At 39.5% G+C, this 18,162-nt stretch overlaps 3 gene segments (V, D, J or C); all 3 read right to left on the bottom strand.

The window, feature by feature from the left end:
* Window positions 1-3,684: 3,684 nt before the first annotated feature.
* On the bottom strand, window positions 3,685-4,451 carry LOC121719515. The segment is given in 2 exon segments: window positions 3,685-4,129; window positions 4,222-4,451. Coding segments are annotated over 2 exon segments (348 nt in total).
* A 1,771-nt stretch (window positions 4,452-6,222) lies between these two features.
* On the bottom strand, window positions 6,223-7,064 carry LOC121717692. The segment is given in 2 exon segments: window positions 6,223-6,580; window positions 6,735-7,064. Coding segments are annotated over 2 exon segments (402 nt in total).
* Window positions 7,065-8,536: 1,472 nt separating this feature from the next.
* Window positions 8,537-16,063, bottom strand: LOC121723091. The segment is given in 5 exon segments: window positions 8,537-8,540; window positions 10,464-10,595; window positions 13,379-13,383; window positions 15,511-15,824; window positions 15,932-16,063. Coding segments are annotated over 5 exon segments (501 nt in total).
* Window positions 16,064-18,162: the final 2,099 nt, after the last annotated feature.

Below are 18,162 nucleotides of genomic sequence, written 5' to 3' on the forward strand. Positions count from 1 at the left end.
GGCACCAAACCTTGTCTATGCCATTTTCTGCCAGGCCTGCTCTTTCACTTACACCAGTCTTCCTTTCCCACACTGAACATACTACAGACTTCAGTTTCACAAAACAATGATATTATACAGAATAAAGATACTACATAAAAGATATATAAACTAAAGGATATATGTCAATAAAGGCCACGACACCATTTAAAGGGACACCAGGCAACGTTTTCGTGTTAATTACTCATCTTCGTAAGTCGGTATATGGTTAAATGACTCGTTACAGGGCGAATGAAGACTCTCTCGCCCGTCCCTACTGCCTGTAGGAAGAATATCCCGCTTGCAAGTTCAGTGTATCGTACCCGCCGACTGAAGCAGGATCAGTTTACAGCACAGAGTCAGGCTAACGAAATGCTGGAGATTGTTGCAAACGTATGTATAATGGCAGCGAAAAATAAAAGCAGCGAAAACCCTTGATGGAAGACGCAAAGAAAAGGAAAAGAGCTTCAGACCGAGCGAGGGGGAGTTTCGTAGAGAAAAATCATCAGGTTTGCCTGCTGTCCCTTTAAATGAAATGGCATTTGAGGCACTTGCAGACTGCATGCCAGTATTTGCATTTAAGGTGTAAGTGTGAGTAGAGAGTTTTTTGTTGGAGGGTTGAGTGACACTGTGGAGCTCAGGGAACAGAAATACACAGCAGTGTAGACAACAGAGTCCAACACTTGCAGACTCTGGATGGTCAAAGGAACTGTTTTTGAAGTTATGTTGAGTGTTGTGGAATATGACAGACGAGGGTCTACATCTGACGTCTGATTTGGCCCAGGAGAGAAGATGCTGAGAAGATGCTGAGGAGCTGAGTTTGGATGCTGGTGATACCCCTGTACCACTGTCAAGACTGTGGATTTGAGGAGGAGTAGCTGCATGAAAGGGTTAAACCAGATCCCTCCACATGAGAGACCTCAGTACTATCTGGAGTAATCATATCAGCATTGATGAGTCCTGCCAGAGGAAAAGAAACAGAAATGTATGTAACCTGAAATAAATAAATATAACAGCTATGAATGAGAGTTGTGCATATATCAGTATGCATAATACTGTATGTGCTGCTTTTTTCTTTCTCATTCTTTAAAATAATAATAATAATAATAATTTTGCTGTGTAATACTATTGCAAATGTAGAACTGCTCTTACCTAAGAAGGCTAAAAACAGTAGCAGTGCTACATGAATCATCATTGTAATGTCCATAGTGTAGTTCATGAGGCAGGGTGGTATGCAGATCTGCTTGGATTCAGTTCTTCACCTTCACTTAAATCTGATGTCACCATGATGCTGTCTGTTCAGCTCCTCCTCTGACTGGTAGAGGGTTGGTGAACTTCATAATATCTTTGGTGATAAGGATAATGATAAAACTGAAAAAAAAAATGTTCCCATCACTTTTGGAGACATCCACATGATAATATGCCCACTATGTTTTGAGTTATGGTAACAATAAACTGTCTGAGTCAGATGGTAGACTAGAACACTAACATAAACTCTGACCTCTGATTTGAGTCAGATGGATTACTAAAATAGAGAAAAAACTATAATACATGTAATGTGTTTATTCTGAAAAATGACAGTTGAGAGAGAGAGAGAGAGATTTAGTATTTGTATGTTCATAAATTGTACCATTTGTAGCACAATCAAAAACAGTTTATACTGTAGTTTAGACAATTGTCATGACAAAAGATGTGTCATATGTGGCCTCCTGTTAGACACAACTGTGTGTGTAATTTTAGTTTTTGTACAGTGTTGTTAGGTTCTTGACACTGTGGGCTGCAGGGCGCAGTAGTAGACAGCAGAGTCTGAGACTTCAGCGAATGAGATCTCCAGAAACAGCTGTTTCTTCTTACTGTTCACTTTAACAGACGACCCATGGATTGGTGGATCTGCTTTTTGTGTGTGAGTTCCTGCAGTCAGACAGTGCAAGAAACAAGCTGCGGGGCAGACCAGGTCACGCCCACCCATTCGCCAGGTCCTTCTGATGGCATGCTAATATCAGGGCCCTATCATGAAAGTCATCGTCACTCGTCAAAAGCTTATTCAAATTTAGTAGGATGTCCAGTCCACAATGGGAGGGTTTTCGTTATCAAACGTTGAGCGCATGGCACAACAAGGTGTTCCTCAGTTTTTTTTTTAATCAGTCATGGGTGTGTTTTGGGCCTAACATCATTTAACCCAATGAGAATGACATCTGTCATTCCCTTTAACGGCGCAAAGCACGATATCAATTAAATTCATCGTTATTTTGACATTCAACGGTGCATTTGAAGGAGGCTGCTTACGAGACCGTATGGAATAGTCATCCCACTAATCCAGTGGTTCTCAAACTGGGGGTCGGCAAAAATATTGGAGCGGTCGCGAAATGATTTGCATTTGATTTTTTGTAAAGGTTTTTAGTCAAAGGCTCCCATTGACATAATGCCTTTGATGTTGACCTATACGGTATACCTATGAGAGAAGACATTTTCTGCCTCTGCTTCCAATCCCCATCTCACAACATTTCAAAATCAAATTATGTCGGTTAGAGAGAAGGGTGTCACGAGACTTGGCCCATGTTTTTTGGGGGGCCGCCAGACAAAACGTTTAAGAACCACTGCACTAAACCATGCTTTACTAAAACCTAGCATAGCCTTCACACATTTGCACTCCTCTATTATTTGAACTCATTGGCAAAGTGAGTTCAAAGAGTTGCTTATATCTTGTGACAGTGCGTCTTCAGCTGTGCTCCATACGTGTCTCTCGCCTCTCCCCTAATCACTTTTAACCGTCATTACCAATTTGCTAATGAACCTGTATTTGGTTTATTAGAAACATACTTACCTGAAAGGCTAAACGATTACCATAAGCTGTGAAAGAAAAATTATAATTTGTAGCACTTACCTGTGTAATTTGTATTTATTGAAGATTTACCTTTTCTTCATTAAATTCATCCAAATACGACACTCCGCATGTTTCTTGGGGAGGATAATGAGGAAACGACTTGCTGTTTCATGCTAGATGAGAACAGTGCAGGTTGAATCTAGCCCGGTAATGACATGATGACCTCATTATAGCCCACTGAAGTCATAATTCGATAATGTCTAAGGATCGCCAATGGTGTAATTGATCAAGCATAGATCATATTCAATATTATTGGTGGTGCTAAGGTGGTGGGGGGTTCCCAAATCAAAGTATGCTTAGGGCCCCATAGGACCCCATAAAGCCGGTTCTGCCCAGAAGACTCTCGAAAATAAGCTGCAGTTGTGTAAGAGTAACTCTGTATCTTTTTTCTACAAGAGCACGAGAGGAGTAGAGGAGTGATAGAGAGCTGTTTCTGCCAGAGCCAAATCTTCAATTATGAGTTCAGTAAACGCATGTTAGAGGTGGGTAATGTTGACAAGTACAAAGAGTACTGAACCAGTGGTAAGGGACACATTTAGGACACCTTTATATAGAAGCCATTGAGGTGCCTGATCAGGATATATACCAGTGTCAAATAAACAACAATAATAAAAACATTATGTTATACCATTGAATATTGGACAAAAAATGAATGTATTTGAAAGGAAAATGACACACCAAAGTCAACAGTTTGACAAATGCAGTCAAATATATCAGGTAATTTGTATTTTGTAACAGTTTGTTACAACAGCATGCATTTCAATGATGCAACAGGTGTGACCACAGATGCTATTCACCGGAAAACCTCTGATGGTGTTAAACTGATATCAGAGCACTGAGAGAAAATTACTTTGATCTCTGAATAAAAAGCATCCTATTTAAAATGTGAGTTTTTGTACAGCTTCTCTGAGTCTTTGTATCACTGGGCTACCCACAGAGCACAGTAGTAGAGAGCTGTGTCTGCCAGCGTCAGATCTTTAATGATGAGTTCAGTAAATGTTTCATCGGTATTAGAGGTAAATCGTTGGTCTGAGCTACGATCATCACTGTTTGATCGAGCACCTTTGTATAGAAGCCATTGTGGTGCCTGATGAGGATACTGTCTGTACCAGTAAAGGTAAACATAACGGCTGCTTGTCTCATATGAACATTTCAGGGTAACTGTTTTCATTCCTTCTGGGTGACTTACACGGTCCCGATCAGGATCAATGCTGTCAGCTATTATTTCTGCAAACAAGCACATTAAAGAAATCAAAATCAAAATGTGCATCATGGTGATACATAAAACATGAGAAAAAAAGAGAAAAAAGTCAGTTTACCAGTGATGATAATGAGAATCAGAAGTAGTGGTTTACCCATGTCCCTTCCAGATCAGTTGTTCTTGGTATGTGTGTGTGTGTGTGTGTGTGTAATTTGTTGACTGATGTGCTGCTCTGTGGATGACTGAAAGTGTGTCTGTAGCTACCTTTTAAAAGAGAAAGGAAATGCATCAGGAAGTTACACTCTCATGTCACACAGCACAACAGCATTATTACACTCATTAACGATTTCTATTCATTTAGTGGGTCATGACTGAACATGTTGTACATTTAGTGAGGGTTTTTAAAACACCTGTTCAGTGAAAGCTTTTTTTTTCAGTCTTTTTTTCACAGGTGTTTTTAAACATTGGTGTTGAATCATTGCCGTCTTGAGATAAGTTTCAATACTACATTTAAAACATTACAATTAGGCAAAAGGGACTGGATGGAGTCATGTAACTTGAAGTGATGTAAAGCAATACTGGATGACATCACATTTTTGAAAAACTGTACAGTATGTAAACAAAACGGCAGCAAAAAAAAACCTTTCAGCAGCAAAAAACTCACTTTTCTCCTTCTAAAATTCCCCAAAGCTCCCTTCCCCCAAACTCAAACGGTCTGGTTGGCAAATGCAATTCGCACAATTGTGCACTCAGTGAAGTGAGTGAACTGATTCATGAAAGATTGATGTGACCTTAAAGCTGCAATTGGCAAGATTTTTTTGATCATATTCACTGAAACCGACACTATGCACCAATAGAACAACATAAACCAGCCGGTTTTAGAAAAAAAAACCCACTTCTACCTCCACCTGTTATTTGTTTTGCAAAAATCCACAGCTCCCAGTTCTTCGAGTCCAATCAGAGCAGGGCTGTGTGAGATCTGACGGTCAATCACAGTCTGGTGCAGTCAGGTGCGCACTGAAGAGCACAAACTCGATGAGAGGGTGCTCGGTGGTAGTGGGGGAGGGGCATGAGAGTTGTAAACATCGAAAATTTTGGCTCCTCAAGTCCCCTCAATCGACTTCCCAACTGCAGCTTTAATGTGGGTACTGTACCAATAATGGACACAATTTGTTTGTTTTAATGGCACAAAGAATTAGTAATCTGTAGATATGCATTTAGAATTTATAGCAAATTATTTTGCCTACGGGTTGCTAAAATGAGAGACAGCATCGTTCTGCTATAGTCATATAATTGAACTGTGATGACAGCCAACAACCAATGCAGCTTATTATGCTGTTTTTATTTTCTCTCTCTTTCACTGTCTTTCACTGCCTCTAGTGTCATGTTTTAATACTGTGCAATAATTGTGTAACCTCATCCCCTGGAAACAAGATAGGTTGAGTTAAGTCTGATTACACTTTACTTGAAGGTATCTACATTAGAGTGACATGCCACTGTCATGAACGTGTAATAAACATTATGAACAAGTTATTATTGTTCATGACATAACACTTCTTTCACTCGCTTCTGTCAAGTGTAATTCGGTTTTTGTTATGACAAGTTAGGGTTAGTGTTATGACAGTTTCATGTCACTCTTATGTAGATACCTTCAAGTAAAGTGTTAGCAAAATTCTTTGTGCCACTGACCAACACTTTTAGACCACTAAGGAAAGAGGTGATACCCTGAGATTGCCTGACAGATGATATCCTAAAAGATGGTGCCTGGCATTAACAGTCTCTATTTAGAGATAGGCTAGCTAACAACAGGCATTTACAATGTCAGTGTGACATGTTGGTTCACCTGCTGGATAAAACAGGTGCTGGAGAAAGTGATATTGTTATTCCCTTTTCCCTTTTTATCGCAAACTATTATTCCTTTTGCTTACATTTTTGCCCAGTACATATGTTTGTTCATTGCAAGCACTAATATAAGCATAGATTCCGTCACTCTCTGCCTCACCATCAGACGAGGATCTAGTACATTTGTGCATTTTCTCTGAATATGTTTTAACTAAAATCAATTCAGTGTAAATGATGTTTTCCACATTTGTGTCATTACCATTTTCAGGTGTCTCTTGACTATGATTGTTTTTGTATGAGAGCTGAGTCTGCAGCTGTCACTGTGGGCTGCAGAGCACAGTAGTACACAGCAGAGTCAGACACTTGCAGATCCTGGATCGTCAGATTAACAGCTTTTGTGTCTGTGTTGAGTGTAGCATTGAATCTCCTCTTAAAATCTGGGCCATTGTCTTGTCTAAGAGATGTTTTCAGTAGAATATATTTTGGGAATCCATTTGGTTTCTGCTGATACCAGAAGAGGTACTGATTAGCAGTGGACGCTGTGGTCTCATACTGACAGCTGAGGGTCACCATGCTGCCTTCAAGACCCGTCTCATCTTTAGGTTGAGTAACAGAGTCGCCCTTTACAGAGCACACTGTGAAGACAACAGAGCCACATGAAATACCAAAAAGATTGAAAAATATGATTAAACATTACAGTATACTGTATCTTGAATTTCCCCTTAGGGATCAATAAAGTATCTATCTATCTATCTATCTATCTATACTGCATTTTAGGATATTTCTTACCACTGAAATAAACAGCTAGAATGAATGCCTTTATGTAATATTCCATGGTTGAACTGTGGTGACTGGCTCACTTTGGACTCTCTCTGTCTCCTTCAGTTCTTATATCACATTCTGACACACACATATGGTGCATTGGAGCTTCATTCTGCAGGTTTTGACATTACATTTGCGCCCCCCTCAGTTCACAATGAGAACAGCACAAAGTACAGAGCGACAAGCCTTAACAAAGACATCAATGGACTCTTTTCCAGACCAACCTGCAGAGAAAATTCATTCAGTTATACATTTTCAGCCAATCTCTATGTGCTACAGGGCAAAAGACATTTAAACATTAAAAACACTGAAAGAAATAAAAAAAAACATTAAGATATTATAATAGGCAGCAGCAATTATAGGGTTAAAAAAGCAGCTAGCCAGGTTTTAGTCTGCTAAAAAATAATGTTTTAAGTTTTTAAGAGAGGACATTCCATAAGGGGCAGCAGAGAAGAAGGCCCGATCACCCATTGTTCTAAGTCTTGTCCTGGGGGTGTGGAGACGCTTTGAGTGAGTAGAATGGAGGGATCATCTTGAGATTAGTGGGGTGAGTAGGTAGGGGGTGGTATTGCCATGGATGCACTGGTGAGTGAGAAACCAGCAGTCTTATAATACAGTTATGTCCCCTCAGTTTGAAATGATAAGTGCATCATAAGGTAGACTAACACATTTTGATGTTAACTTTTTACTTTTACTGTTTGCCGATGTTAATATTCCCGAAAGATTACATTTGCTTTTTGCAGTTTTGCACACAAAGCATTCTGTGTTGAGCATTTTGTAGATGTCATGGGCCTAATTCTGTAGATATCATGGGCCTAATTCAACAAAGTACAGATGAAGGACCTTGCCTGTTTGAAAACCTTACAGCCTTGTTGTGTAATGTTGATTGGCCACCGTGGAAAATACCCTGATACATATGTATATGTACAGTACACCTTTCCTCTGTATTAGCATAATTTCTAAAGTGTATTGATATGTATTTGTATGAGTTACTGTACAGTTGAATAGCATTTATTTCTGGTAACAGCCATGGGTTACTGTACAGTTTAATAGCATTTATTTCTGGTAACAACCATGAGTTACCGTACAGTTTAATAGCTTTTATTTCTGGTAACAGCCATGAGTTACTACAGTCTAATAGCATTTATTTCTGGTAACAGGTGTGACCACAGTCAGTGTTCAACTCCAAAAATCTGATGACAGGCAACTGTTATGAGAACACTAACAGGAAATGTCTTTGATGTCTGTTGGCATGAAAGACAAATTAGTTTTTGTTCAGCTTCTTGCTGACTTTGTATCACTGGGTAACAACCCTCAGGGCACAGTAGTAGAGAGCTGTGTCTGCCAAAGTCAGGCCATTAATAATGAGTTCAGTAGATGACTGCTCCGTAGTAATACCAAACCGTTGGTCAGATTTATGTTCATTTGTCTCAGATCGAGCCCCTTTCCGCAGTAAATACTGAGGAGCTTCATTTGGATGCTTTCTGTACCAGTAAATCCAAATGTAATTGCTGCTGGCTACAAATGAGCACTTCATTTTCACCAAGTCCCCTTCATGGTGAGAGATTGTCTGTCTCTCGGGATCCAATCTGTCAGCCATTGTGTCTGAAATGAAAATGAATTAAAAAAAAGAAAGAAAATTTCATATGTGTGGATAATATCAAACATTTCGAATTAGAATTATGGCTACTAACCCTAACAGTATGTAACAATACAGAAAGAATAATAATGATTTCTTGAATAATTATTCCTTTGGTTTGGTTTACAGCTTACCTGTAGACATAAAGAGGATTAGCAGAAGTGTTTTCTACATAAGTCTGATGCAGCAGCAAGTCAGTAATGTGCTCTTTCTGATGTGCTATTGTGTGTGTGATTGTCTGCTCACTGGAGATGAAACAAGACACAGGAAGAGTATTTGTCACCAGTAAAAAAAACTCATAGCCTGTAAAATACAGCACACAGCTAAGAGATCCAAACTATCAATGGATGACTTGGAAGGGAAGCAGATCAGGGAAGTCTGTTTTTATGAGTCTATTACAAACATATGGGTCACCTCACCCATGTAACATTCTAGTTTATCACCATGTTGTTATATAATCTATTCACTTTCTCATGTTTTAAGGGACCGAATGCTGTGAATTTGGCCTTGAGCACATTCTATGAAATATGGGGCTTTAAGTATAGCTGAAGGACTGGACTGACCTTCGGTCATAGTTGTGGAGTCTCTGCAAGTCTCGCAGTAATGCTGGAGGTGTATCCTGAGGTGTTGTTGGGTTGGGTATTGACATGTGTCCCAGTTATCAAGTGTAAGTATAGAGAGGGTGGATATGGGATGCTAGACAACACCACTGACAAGACTATTGGGAACTTAAATTCACAGACAGGTGAGGGTGCCCATCTGACAAACCCCAGTAATCAAAAAGATATCTCACCAATTCCAAATGATCAGAATAAGCATGACTTCTCTTGATCCCTGGGAGGTTATGAATGAGAGGTGGAGTATAATTTTATTGTCAGTTTCTTTGCCATGCATGACACATCATTATTATCTTTAGCAAACAGTTATTGTGTGCACATCCCACCTTCTGGCAGGTGCAGGACAAAAGAAAACTTACTCAATTGAAACAATAATGTCCTCAACATTGCTTTTGACTCCCATATATTTAACTCACAACAGGTAACGTTTCGACCCTGGGTCTTCTTCCGGCAAAAGACATCATTATTATTTACCATGTGATGTGATATGAACTGATTTCACCCCACCAAGGTTTGCAGTGGCATTGCAATGTGAGGACACTTCTATCCCTGGAGTGATTGGTAAAATTAAACATTATACAACCTTAAAGCAGATTTGGTTGAAAATAACTGGGTTTTCCATTTGTTTATCTATAAGTTGTATTTTTGGAACTTATTTTGATCCATTTAGTAGATGGGAACCGAAACTTAAACCAGTGGCTGTATGATCCTCTCTCAACCAGAAATAAAAGGAGAAGTCTGGAAAATTTCATAATTTAAGATGTGTCACTTGGTATTACTCTGTGACTGTAGTGTTTTTGGAAGGAGCGTAGTATTATGAGTACAGTAGAGACAGAACTTCCTGTTAGGTTTTTGTGTGACAGTTAACTAGTTAGTCTTCACTGTGGGCCTCAGGGCACAAAAGTAGAGCGCAGAATCTGAAATTTCAGCAGAGGAGAGATCCAGATAGAGTTTGTTTTTAGTCATTCTCCCAAACAAACGAGGGTCCACATCTGATGTCTGATTCTGCCCGGCAAAGGCAAAGGTCATAAGATGCTGAGGAGCTGATTTTGGATGCTGTCGATACCAAAACATGTTGGGTGAACCTAAATAAGAGTAGCCGCATGAAACGGATCCCTCCACATCAGACACTTCAGTCCTGTCTGGAGTAATATCATTCCCATGAGTGAGTCCTATGAGAAGAAAAATAAATAGAATTTTCCTTATTAAGAACTAAAATATATTAACCATGTAGCAATGTTGCCGTATGGTATGACATTCATTCAATTTTGTATCCCAGATACTGTATGCTTATTATTTATTATTACACCAAATGTTATGTGAAAATTACATTTAAAAATGTTATCTCTACCTGCTATGGTCATGAGGAGTAGCACTAAGTAGTGAAGCATAGTGAACTCAGTGAAGATCACGATAGGCCCTTATTGAGCTCAAACTCACATTCTCATCTGGGTGGGAAAGTTTTTCAGAACACATCCTGTCAGCTCCTCCTCCTGCAGAAGTGGCTGATGCATCAAATCAAGCATCAGCTGAGCTGCTGAGGTGGGGCTACTCAGGAATACCTTAAGTGGACTAACAGACAATGTGTACAGAGTAAGCTCTGTACATCATCACAACTGTGTTCATTTTGTAATACCAATACCTCAAATATCACTTTTACAAAGATCAATGTTACCATGTCAACGCAGTCTTTACACTGTATATTATATTAAATGTTGTATGAGTACTCAGAATATAAATGAGAATGTTGCTCTTTTTAATTTTTTTTTTTATTTGGCCTCTAAAGTGACCTCTTGCTCATGTTGTGATAATATGAACTGATATAATTTGATGATGATGCATATTGTTTTATAACAAACTACATCATACTACATTTCTACATTTCTTGCACCAATGCTGCACCATATGCTAATGTACTTATGCTGATACAAAAGTTAAACTCGTCTCTTTACCACGCTGTCTCCAAGAAGATATAGGTACCCCTTATTAGTCATGGTTGTACTCAAGATTTCCTCCTCTCACCTTAGTGTCTCAAACTCACATTGGGTTGTTTTAAGTGCTGTGAGAGATATACATTGGTATGATGCTATCTAAATAAAATTAAATGGAACTGAATTGCAGAATACATTCAGAAATGCTGCCATCCAGTGGCCATATACCTTATTACTCCATAACATCCACGCCATCAGAAGAGTAACACGAAGGGACAAATCCAAAACATGACTTAATCCCAAAATTTTCCCAGACATGAAAATATCAAAATCACGTGTCTTGAGTAACCTTTTTATGTAATCAATTATTATGACCGCCGCGCAGCGAAGTGGCGGTCATATAGGTTTAGTCAGATTTTAGTCAGGGGTACACGAAACTTGGTGGGCATGTAACCCCACATGGATAGCATGGAACCATCGGAACCACCAAGAGGACCATTTTTTTTTGTATGTTGATCTCAAGGGGCCATGTCAACCCATTCCATAACCACTCCTTTCATGTATAGCGCCACCTAGTTAAACACAAAAAAAGTAAAAATGAGGTGTTTTAATCGCAGGTATCTGTGACCTAACATAGTCAAAACTGCACGAAATTGGAAGTGTAGGATCATTATGACACCCTCTGAATGCATGCCAAGTTTCGTTAAATTCTGCTCATGGGGGGCCACACAATAAATTAATTTATGTTACTATACACCAACTGGCCTGTAGGTGGTCGGAGACAGTTTTCTGTGAATATCTTGAGAACCGTAGGGCCTAGGAGGTCCATCTTTTTTTGTATGTTGGTCTTAAGGGGGCATGTCAACCCATCCCATTACCACTTATTTCATGTATAGCGCCACCTAGTTAAAAATTAAAAAGCAAAAAATTAGGTGTTTTCATCACAGTATCTCTGGCTGACATGGTCAAAACTGCACGAAATTGAAAGTGTAGGATCATTATGACACCCTCCGAATGCATGCCAAGTTTCGTGAACTTTTGTTCATGGGGGGCCTTACAATAAAATCATTTATTTGTACATATGTGTTATATAAAGTTATGGTATTTCAAAAAAATCCTAAAATGAATGGGCTTCTATGGGGTTAGCAGAGAAGTGGTCCCTCCAGCTTACATTCTGATTCTTCTACTTCCGGGAATTCGCCTGCCCCCTTGATACTCGCGCGTGGTGGTCGCGACACTAGTTGCAATATTCTCCTGAACAGAGGTGTCGCTGTTGTGAAAAGGCTAACGCTAACTACATTACACAGTAGAAGAAGCTGCTGTAAGAAACTCTAGCTAGCCTCTGTGATGGTACTTCAGACTTTGGTTGCTGCTATTCACAACTACCATCATCATTATCATCTAGAGTTTCCAAGGTGTGTGCACAGGTAGATAGATAGATAGATAGATAGATAGATAGATACTTTATAGACTAGGCAGGATTTTGGAAAATTATTATTTTTAATGTAGTATTTAAATAAAACATTTTTTATTTAAAGTCCCGAAAGCAAATCATGTTAATTTTTGGCATACAACATTTTTAGGAGTTTTGAAGGGTGCTGAATTCAAATCTTCTGTATGCCAGGCTCAAAAATGTCCCATAATGCCCCAAAATGGAATTCAATGTCATGCTCAGATTTAAGATCAAGACTAAAGAAAATGCTTGAAATGTACATACAATTGTTGTCTCGGATAATGAATAATTCATGAAAAAAGAGGACCATGAAACAGGTTGATGGCGTTCTGAAGAATTTACTTGAAACATGTTTAGAAGCAAGGTTGAATACCATATTTTAACTATATATTTATATTATTTATCTTATTTACTATTTATTTAGTATTTGAAGAAAATGCTTGAAACTCTTAAGCTAAAGGCATAAAACTGTTACAACTAGATTTGCCTACTAATGAAATATTGTACCTCAGCCTATTGTTTTGATGTCCAGTGTGCTATGATGACATGTTTGCCCATCCCTCCCTACCCTTACGCCTACACACACAAATACCCTGAATGAGGCCACACCGTCTATCTATACACTGAGTAGGTGCTTGTGAATTATGTCGCTCCCCTCACATGATGCTCAGCAGTAACAGGTAAACTATAACATATCATAACAATTTGTTTAGGACCATGTAATACATCTGTAATAGCATGTAAAGATTGTTATGTGAGGATTATGTATAGGCTAACAGAATAATTAATATATTATAAGAAACTAAAAAACGTTAGCTAGTTAGCCTAGGAAGAAGCTAACTAGAGCCTTCACTCTCCGGGATGTGGGCCGCCTCTTGATAAGATGTTGCCCGCAGCATTCAAGACCCCCGGCACATGAACTGCTCTGAGAGAGCTGAACCGCCCCGACTCTCTCTCCCACTCACTTCCTGTCATTCTTCACTGTCCTGTCATTAAAGGCATAAAAAGCCCAAAAAATATATATTTAAAAAAAAAAATAAAAATGTTGTATGCCAAAAATTAACATGATTTGCCTTCAGGGTTAATTTCTTTTAAAAATTGACCTAGACTATAGTGACCGTACACCAACAGAGTTTTCTGTGAATATCTTGAGAACCGTAGGGCCTAGGATGACCAATTTTTTGCGTATGTTTGCCTCCAGGGGTCATGTTAACCCATTCCAAATGCACACATGTGCATAAACAGATACACACGCACACACATCACAGTAATCATACGTATGACACATACTCACACAGTAGACATATTTACGCATGCATGCACATGCACACACACAGGCACATACGCAGGCACACCCACAAGCATGCACACACACACACACACACACACACACACACACACACACATAAACATGTACACGCACACATGCACACAATTCAAGAATTTCTCAGAATTATGAACAGGCAAGATGGTGGTGGGGTTGTATAAAATTAATTTTACATGTGAAATCTATGAACTATTCATGTTTTGGTACTTGTTGTCCAGCAGATACCAGTGATAATTGAGTGTGCATAGTGCAATTTAGTGAGACAGTTTGACAGTTAGGCGTGATTTATTTTTGTGGAAAAAATGTGCTGGACTGGGAGACCAGTGAGCGGTGTCATATTTTGTACCGCTCTGCGGTACATCTAGTTACACATGCTGTCACGCATTAACTATTTTGGCCACTAGATGTCGCCAAAAACTTCTGTTCTGTCCCTAGCTAGTCACTTGTTACCCAATCCTCTTGTTATCCAATTAACCTGTTCCTCATTGTCTCTGGTCACATGTCTCATTTCCTCATTGTGTCAGTGTATTTAAACCCTGCTCTTTGTCTGTGTCTTTGCTAAGTCTTCATGATTACCCTGTGTGTCTCAAGCTCTAAGCCTTTGTGGAAATTTGTGGAAGTTTTTGCCCTGTGGATTCTTTACCTCTGTGTTGACCCGGACTGTTTAAGGTATCTCCTTTGGATTCTCCTATTGGATTTGTTTGCCTTTCCTCCCTCGGACTGAACTCCGTTATCTGAACCCTGGCTTGGCTCTTGGACTTTGATTTTCTGGATTACGCCTTGGATTGATGTTTTTGGATTTAACTTTTTGGACTGTTTTTGACTTTTTTTTCGGATCTTCTGAGCTTTTGTGTCTAAAACCTGAAATAAACTCAGTTAATCTTACTTTGTCTGCTCTGCACTTGAGTCATTAGTCTCAGTGGCCTAGTGGGTTAAAAGTCAGTTTACCACTCCGACGGCCAGGGTTCTAGACCCGACCGTGACACATGCATCAGCAGGTCTTGTCATCAATCTGCACAGCACTGTACTGTTATGACTGTTGAAATACCATTTCCCAGTGTATATCCTATAGTGTTTTTCATGAGCTTTGTGTTAGACACACATTGCACTGTGTTTGTATCTGTGTAAAGGACACCCATCTATAACCAACTTTATAATTTATGGTAGGAATGAGAATAAAATGTGTGGCTTGGTAGCTGGCCATGGTCCAAAAGGGATGGGATGCATATTATGCTCACAAACGATCTCCACTGGCACTCCCTGTGGATAAGGGGCAATGTGGGCGTATAGCTACGAGTAAAATGGAGTGACTGGTGGCCGCTGGTCAGTCAGACCAATAGAAATGTCACTTACTTTTAATTGATGGTTCAGAATTGTCAGAAGTTACATTCTATTTATTCATTTCTCATTTAGGTCATCAGTTTTCTCCACGGAACGAATACATTGTTGTTGTTATGTTGTTTGCTATTTCTTTGAGCCACTCACAGAATTATTTGTAGTAATATTTTTTATGTGTGCCAGATGTAACAATCTTGGTGGTTGGTTAGTGTTTATTGCCCTCTCCGCTTTACAGTAGGTGTTCACATCAGAAAGTAGGGAATGTATCAGGCTCTGTCTTTAAAACATTACAAACACAACACTATTATGTGCATTTTCTCTGAATATTTTTTAACTAAAATCAATTAAATGATGTTTTCCACATTTGTATTATTACCATTTCCAGGTGTCTCTTGACTATGATTGTTTTTGTATGAGAGCTGAGTCTGCAGCTGTCACTGTGGGCTGCAGAGCACAGTAGTACACAGCAGAGTCAGAGACTTGCAGATCCTGGATCGTCAGATTAACAGCTTTTGTGTCTGTGTTGAGTGTAGCATTGAATCTCCTCTTAAAATCTGGGCCATTGTCTTGTCCTAAAGCTGGTTTCTGTAGAATATATTTTGGGAATCCGTTTGGTTTCTGCTGGTACCAGAAAAGATACTGTTGAGATGCTAATGCAGTGGTCTCATACTGGCAGCTGAGTGTCACCATGCTGCCCTCCAGACCCGTCTCATCTTCAGGTTGAGTAATGAAGTCCCCCTTTGCAGAGCACACTGTGAAGACAATAGATCCACATGAAATACAAAAAGAATATTTAAAAACAAATACAGAAATTGTGTGAAACATTACAGTATATATTGCATTTTAAGATATCTCTTACCACTGAAATAAGCAACTAGTATGAATACTCTGATGCAATATTCCATGGTTGAACTGTGGTTACTACCAGTGATAATGCAGCTCACTTTGGACTCTGTCTGTCTCCTTCAGTTCTTATATAACATTCTGACACACACATATGGTGCATTGGAGCTTCATTTAGCAGGTTTTGACATTACATTTGCGCCCCCCACAGTTCACAATGAGAACAGCAGAAAGTGCAGCACAACAAGCCTTATATTCAAAGACGTCAACGGACACTTTTATAGACCAACCTGCAGAGCAGATTAACTCAGTTATACTGTACATTCTCAGCCAATCTAAGTGTTACAGGGTGAAAGCAACATTAAAAACAGTGAAAGAAGGAAAAACACATTAAGTATCATAAGAGGCAACAGCCACCAGGATTAAACAACAGCTAGCCAGGTTAAAGTCATATATTTTGCTAAAAATAAATGTTTTAAGTCTCCGTTTAAAACTGTCCGTAGGCAGTGACAGTCCGTCAGAGTGTCAGAGAGGGCATTCCACAGACGAGGGGCAGCAGAACAGAAGGCTCTTTGTTCTAAGTCTTGTCCTGGGGGTGTGGAGGCACTTTGAGTGAGTAGAACAGAGGGACCATGTTTAGTGGGGTTTAGTGGGGTGAGTAGGTAGGGGGGACATTGCCATGGATGCACTGATGAGTGAGAAACGGGCAGTCTTATAGTACAATTATGCCCCCTCAGTTTGAAATGATAACTGCACTCATAAGGTTGACTGACAAATTTTGATGTCATCATTTTACTTTTACCGTCTGCCAATATTGATATTATTTACCAAAGTGTAAGCGGAATCCAAAGCGTGTTTCTCGGTGACTGTCTATCATCAAAGTGAGACCTAGCCACACAATAGACATGGGGTGGAGCTCCCCTGAAACGTTCCCCTGAAATAACCGTAAATAAGCATATTTTGAAATATGCATTTCAAAATCGAGATTACACACCTTTGTGCCACACGCGAGCCACATACGAAATCTTAGGTCAGTCTGACAAACGGTCAGCGAGATATGCGTGCCACAGACATTAGGACACACAGACGCTTCTTGCCTTTTAGATACATAGATCATTGATATCGGCCAACAAAACATTTCAAAGCCATGTTTGTAATGGTGTAATGACATTAAAGCTAAAAAGAGTTTGTTTGTAGAATCCATGGCAACGTGGTTTTGCTTTAGTCTAAACGAGTGAACTAGCTGGCAGAAAACAACTAGGCCTATTTCGTAGCCTATCATATCTTAAACAAAATATGACTGCCGCTCAGTCCTGTACATCCGGTCCGCGAACATAAATCACCCTAATCAATTTGTATCCATCTTCTACTCCATCCCCCACTCTTGAAAATTTTGTGTATGCTTGTTTGGCATGCCTGTGTGTGTGTGTGTGTGTGTGTGTGTGTGCTGGCCGCACAGCAAGTAGCCTACTGGCGCTGCAAAGGTGAATAGATTTGTAGCACTAGCCAAACAATTTGTAGCATTGTTATAAAACCTTTAAAATCTCTAAACAATCACAAGTAGGGCAGTTCATCACAGTTCATCCATTGCAACTGGACTGATGAAAGGTCATGTACACCTGTAGGCTACATTGTTTTTGGGGAAAGCAGAAGGTATCAGTTTTACATGTATTTATTTATTTATTAATTTACAAACAAAACAATCCCTGTCATTCCCATGCAGTTTTCAACAGCTATCAAGAAGAGAGGTCATGCCATGGATTTTTGTGAATGTTTCTTCTTCTACATTTGCAAGATTTCAGTCATCTTTAGTTCATATGATATTCAACTTTATTGTCGATGCACAAATTAAATACCAATAGTCTAAAACGAAATGCAGTTTTACATCTAACCAGTGGTACAAATAACTGACATGTCCAAAAGGGCCTTCATGAAATGCGACGCTAGACTGTTCACATTTTAACGGGCTAAGTTGTGAGCTGCGTCAGTTATTGTTTGTGGGAAAACTACTGATTTCCACATTGCAACTACTGAATCCATGATCAGGGACCACCAGCAATGTCCTCGGACCACTGGTTGAAAACATCTGGCTTACAGTATCAAGCGGACTTAGGCTGTCACCTCTTGGCGAAAAGTTGTAATACATTTCACCCAGCTGCGTGAATCAAAGAAAGCATGAATGAAGTGGCCACTTCTAAATGGGACCCACTGTACAGTAGCCTAGCTGAAGGTCTGTGGCTAAAGCAG

Source organism: Alosa sapidissima, chromosome 1 (genome assembly GCF_018492685.1).
Source record: "Alosa sapidissima isolate fAloSap1 chromosome 1, fAloSap1.pri, whole genome shotgun sequence".
In the NCBI taxonomy this organism is placed as follows: Eukaryota; Metazoa; Chordata; class Actinopteri; order Clupeiformes; family Clupeidae; genus Alosa; species Alosa sapidissima.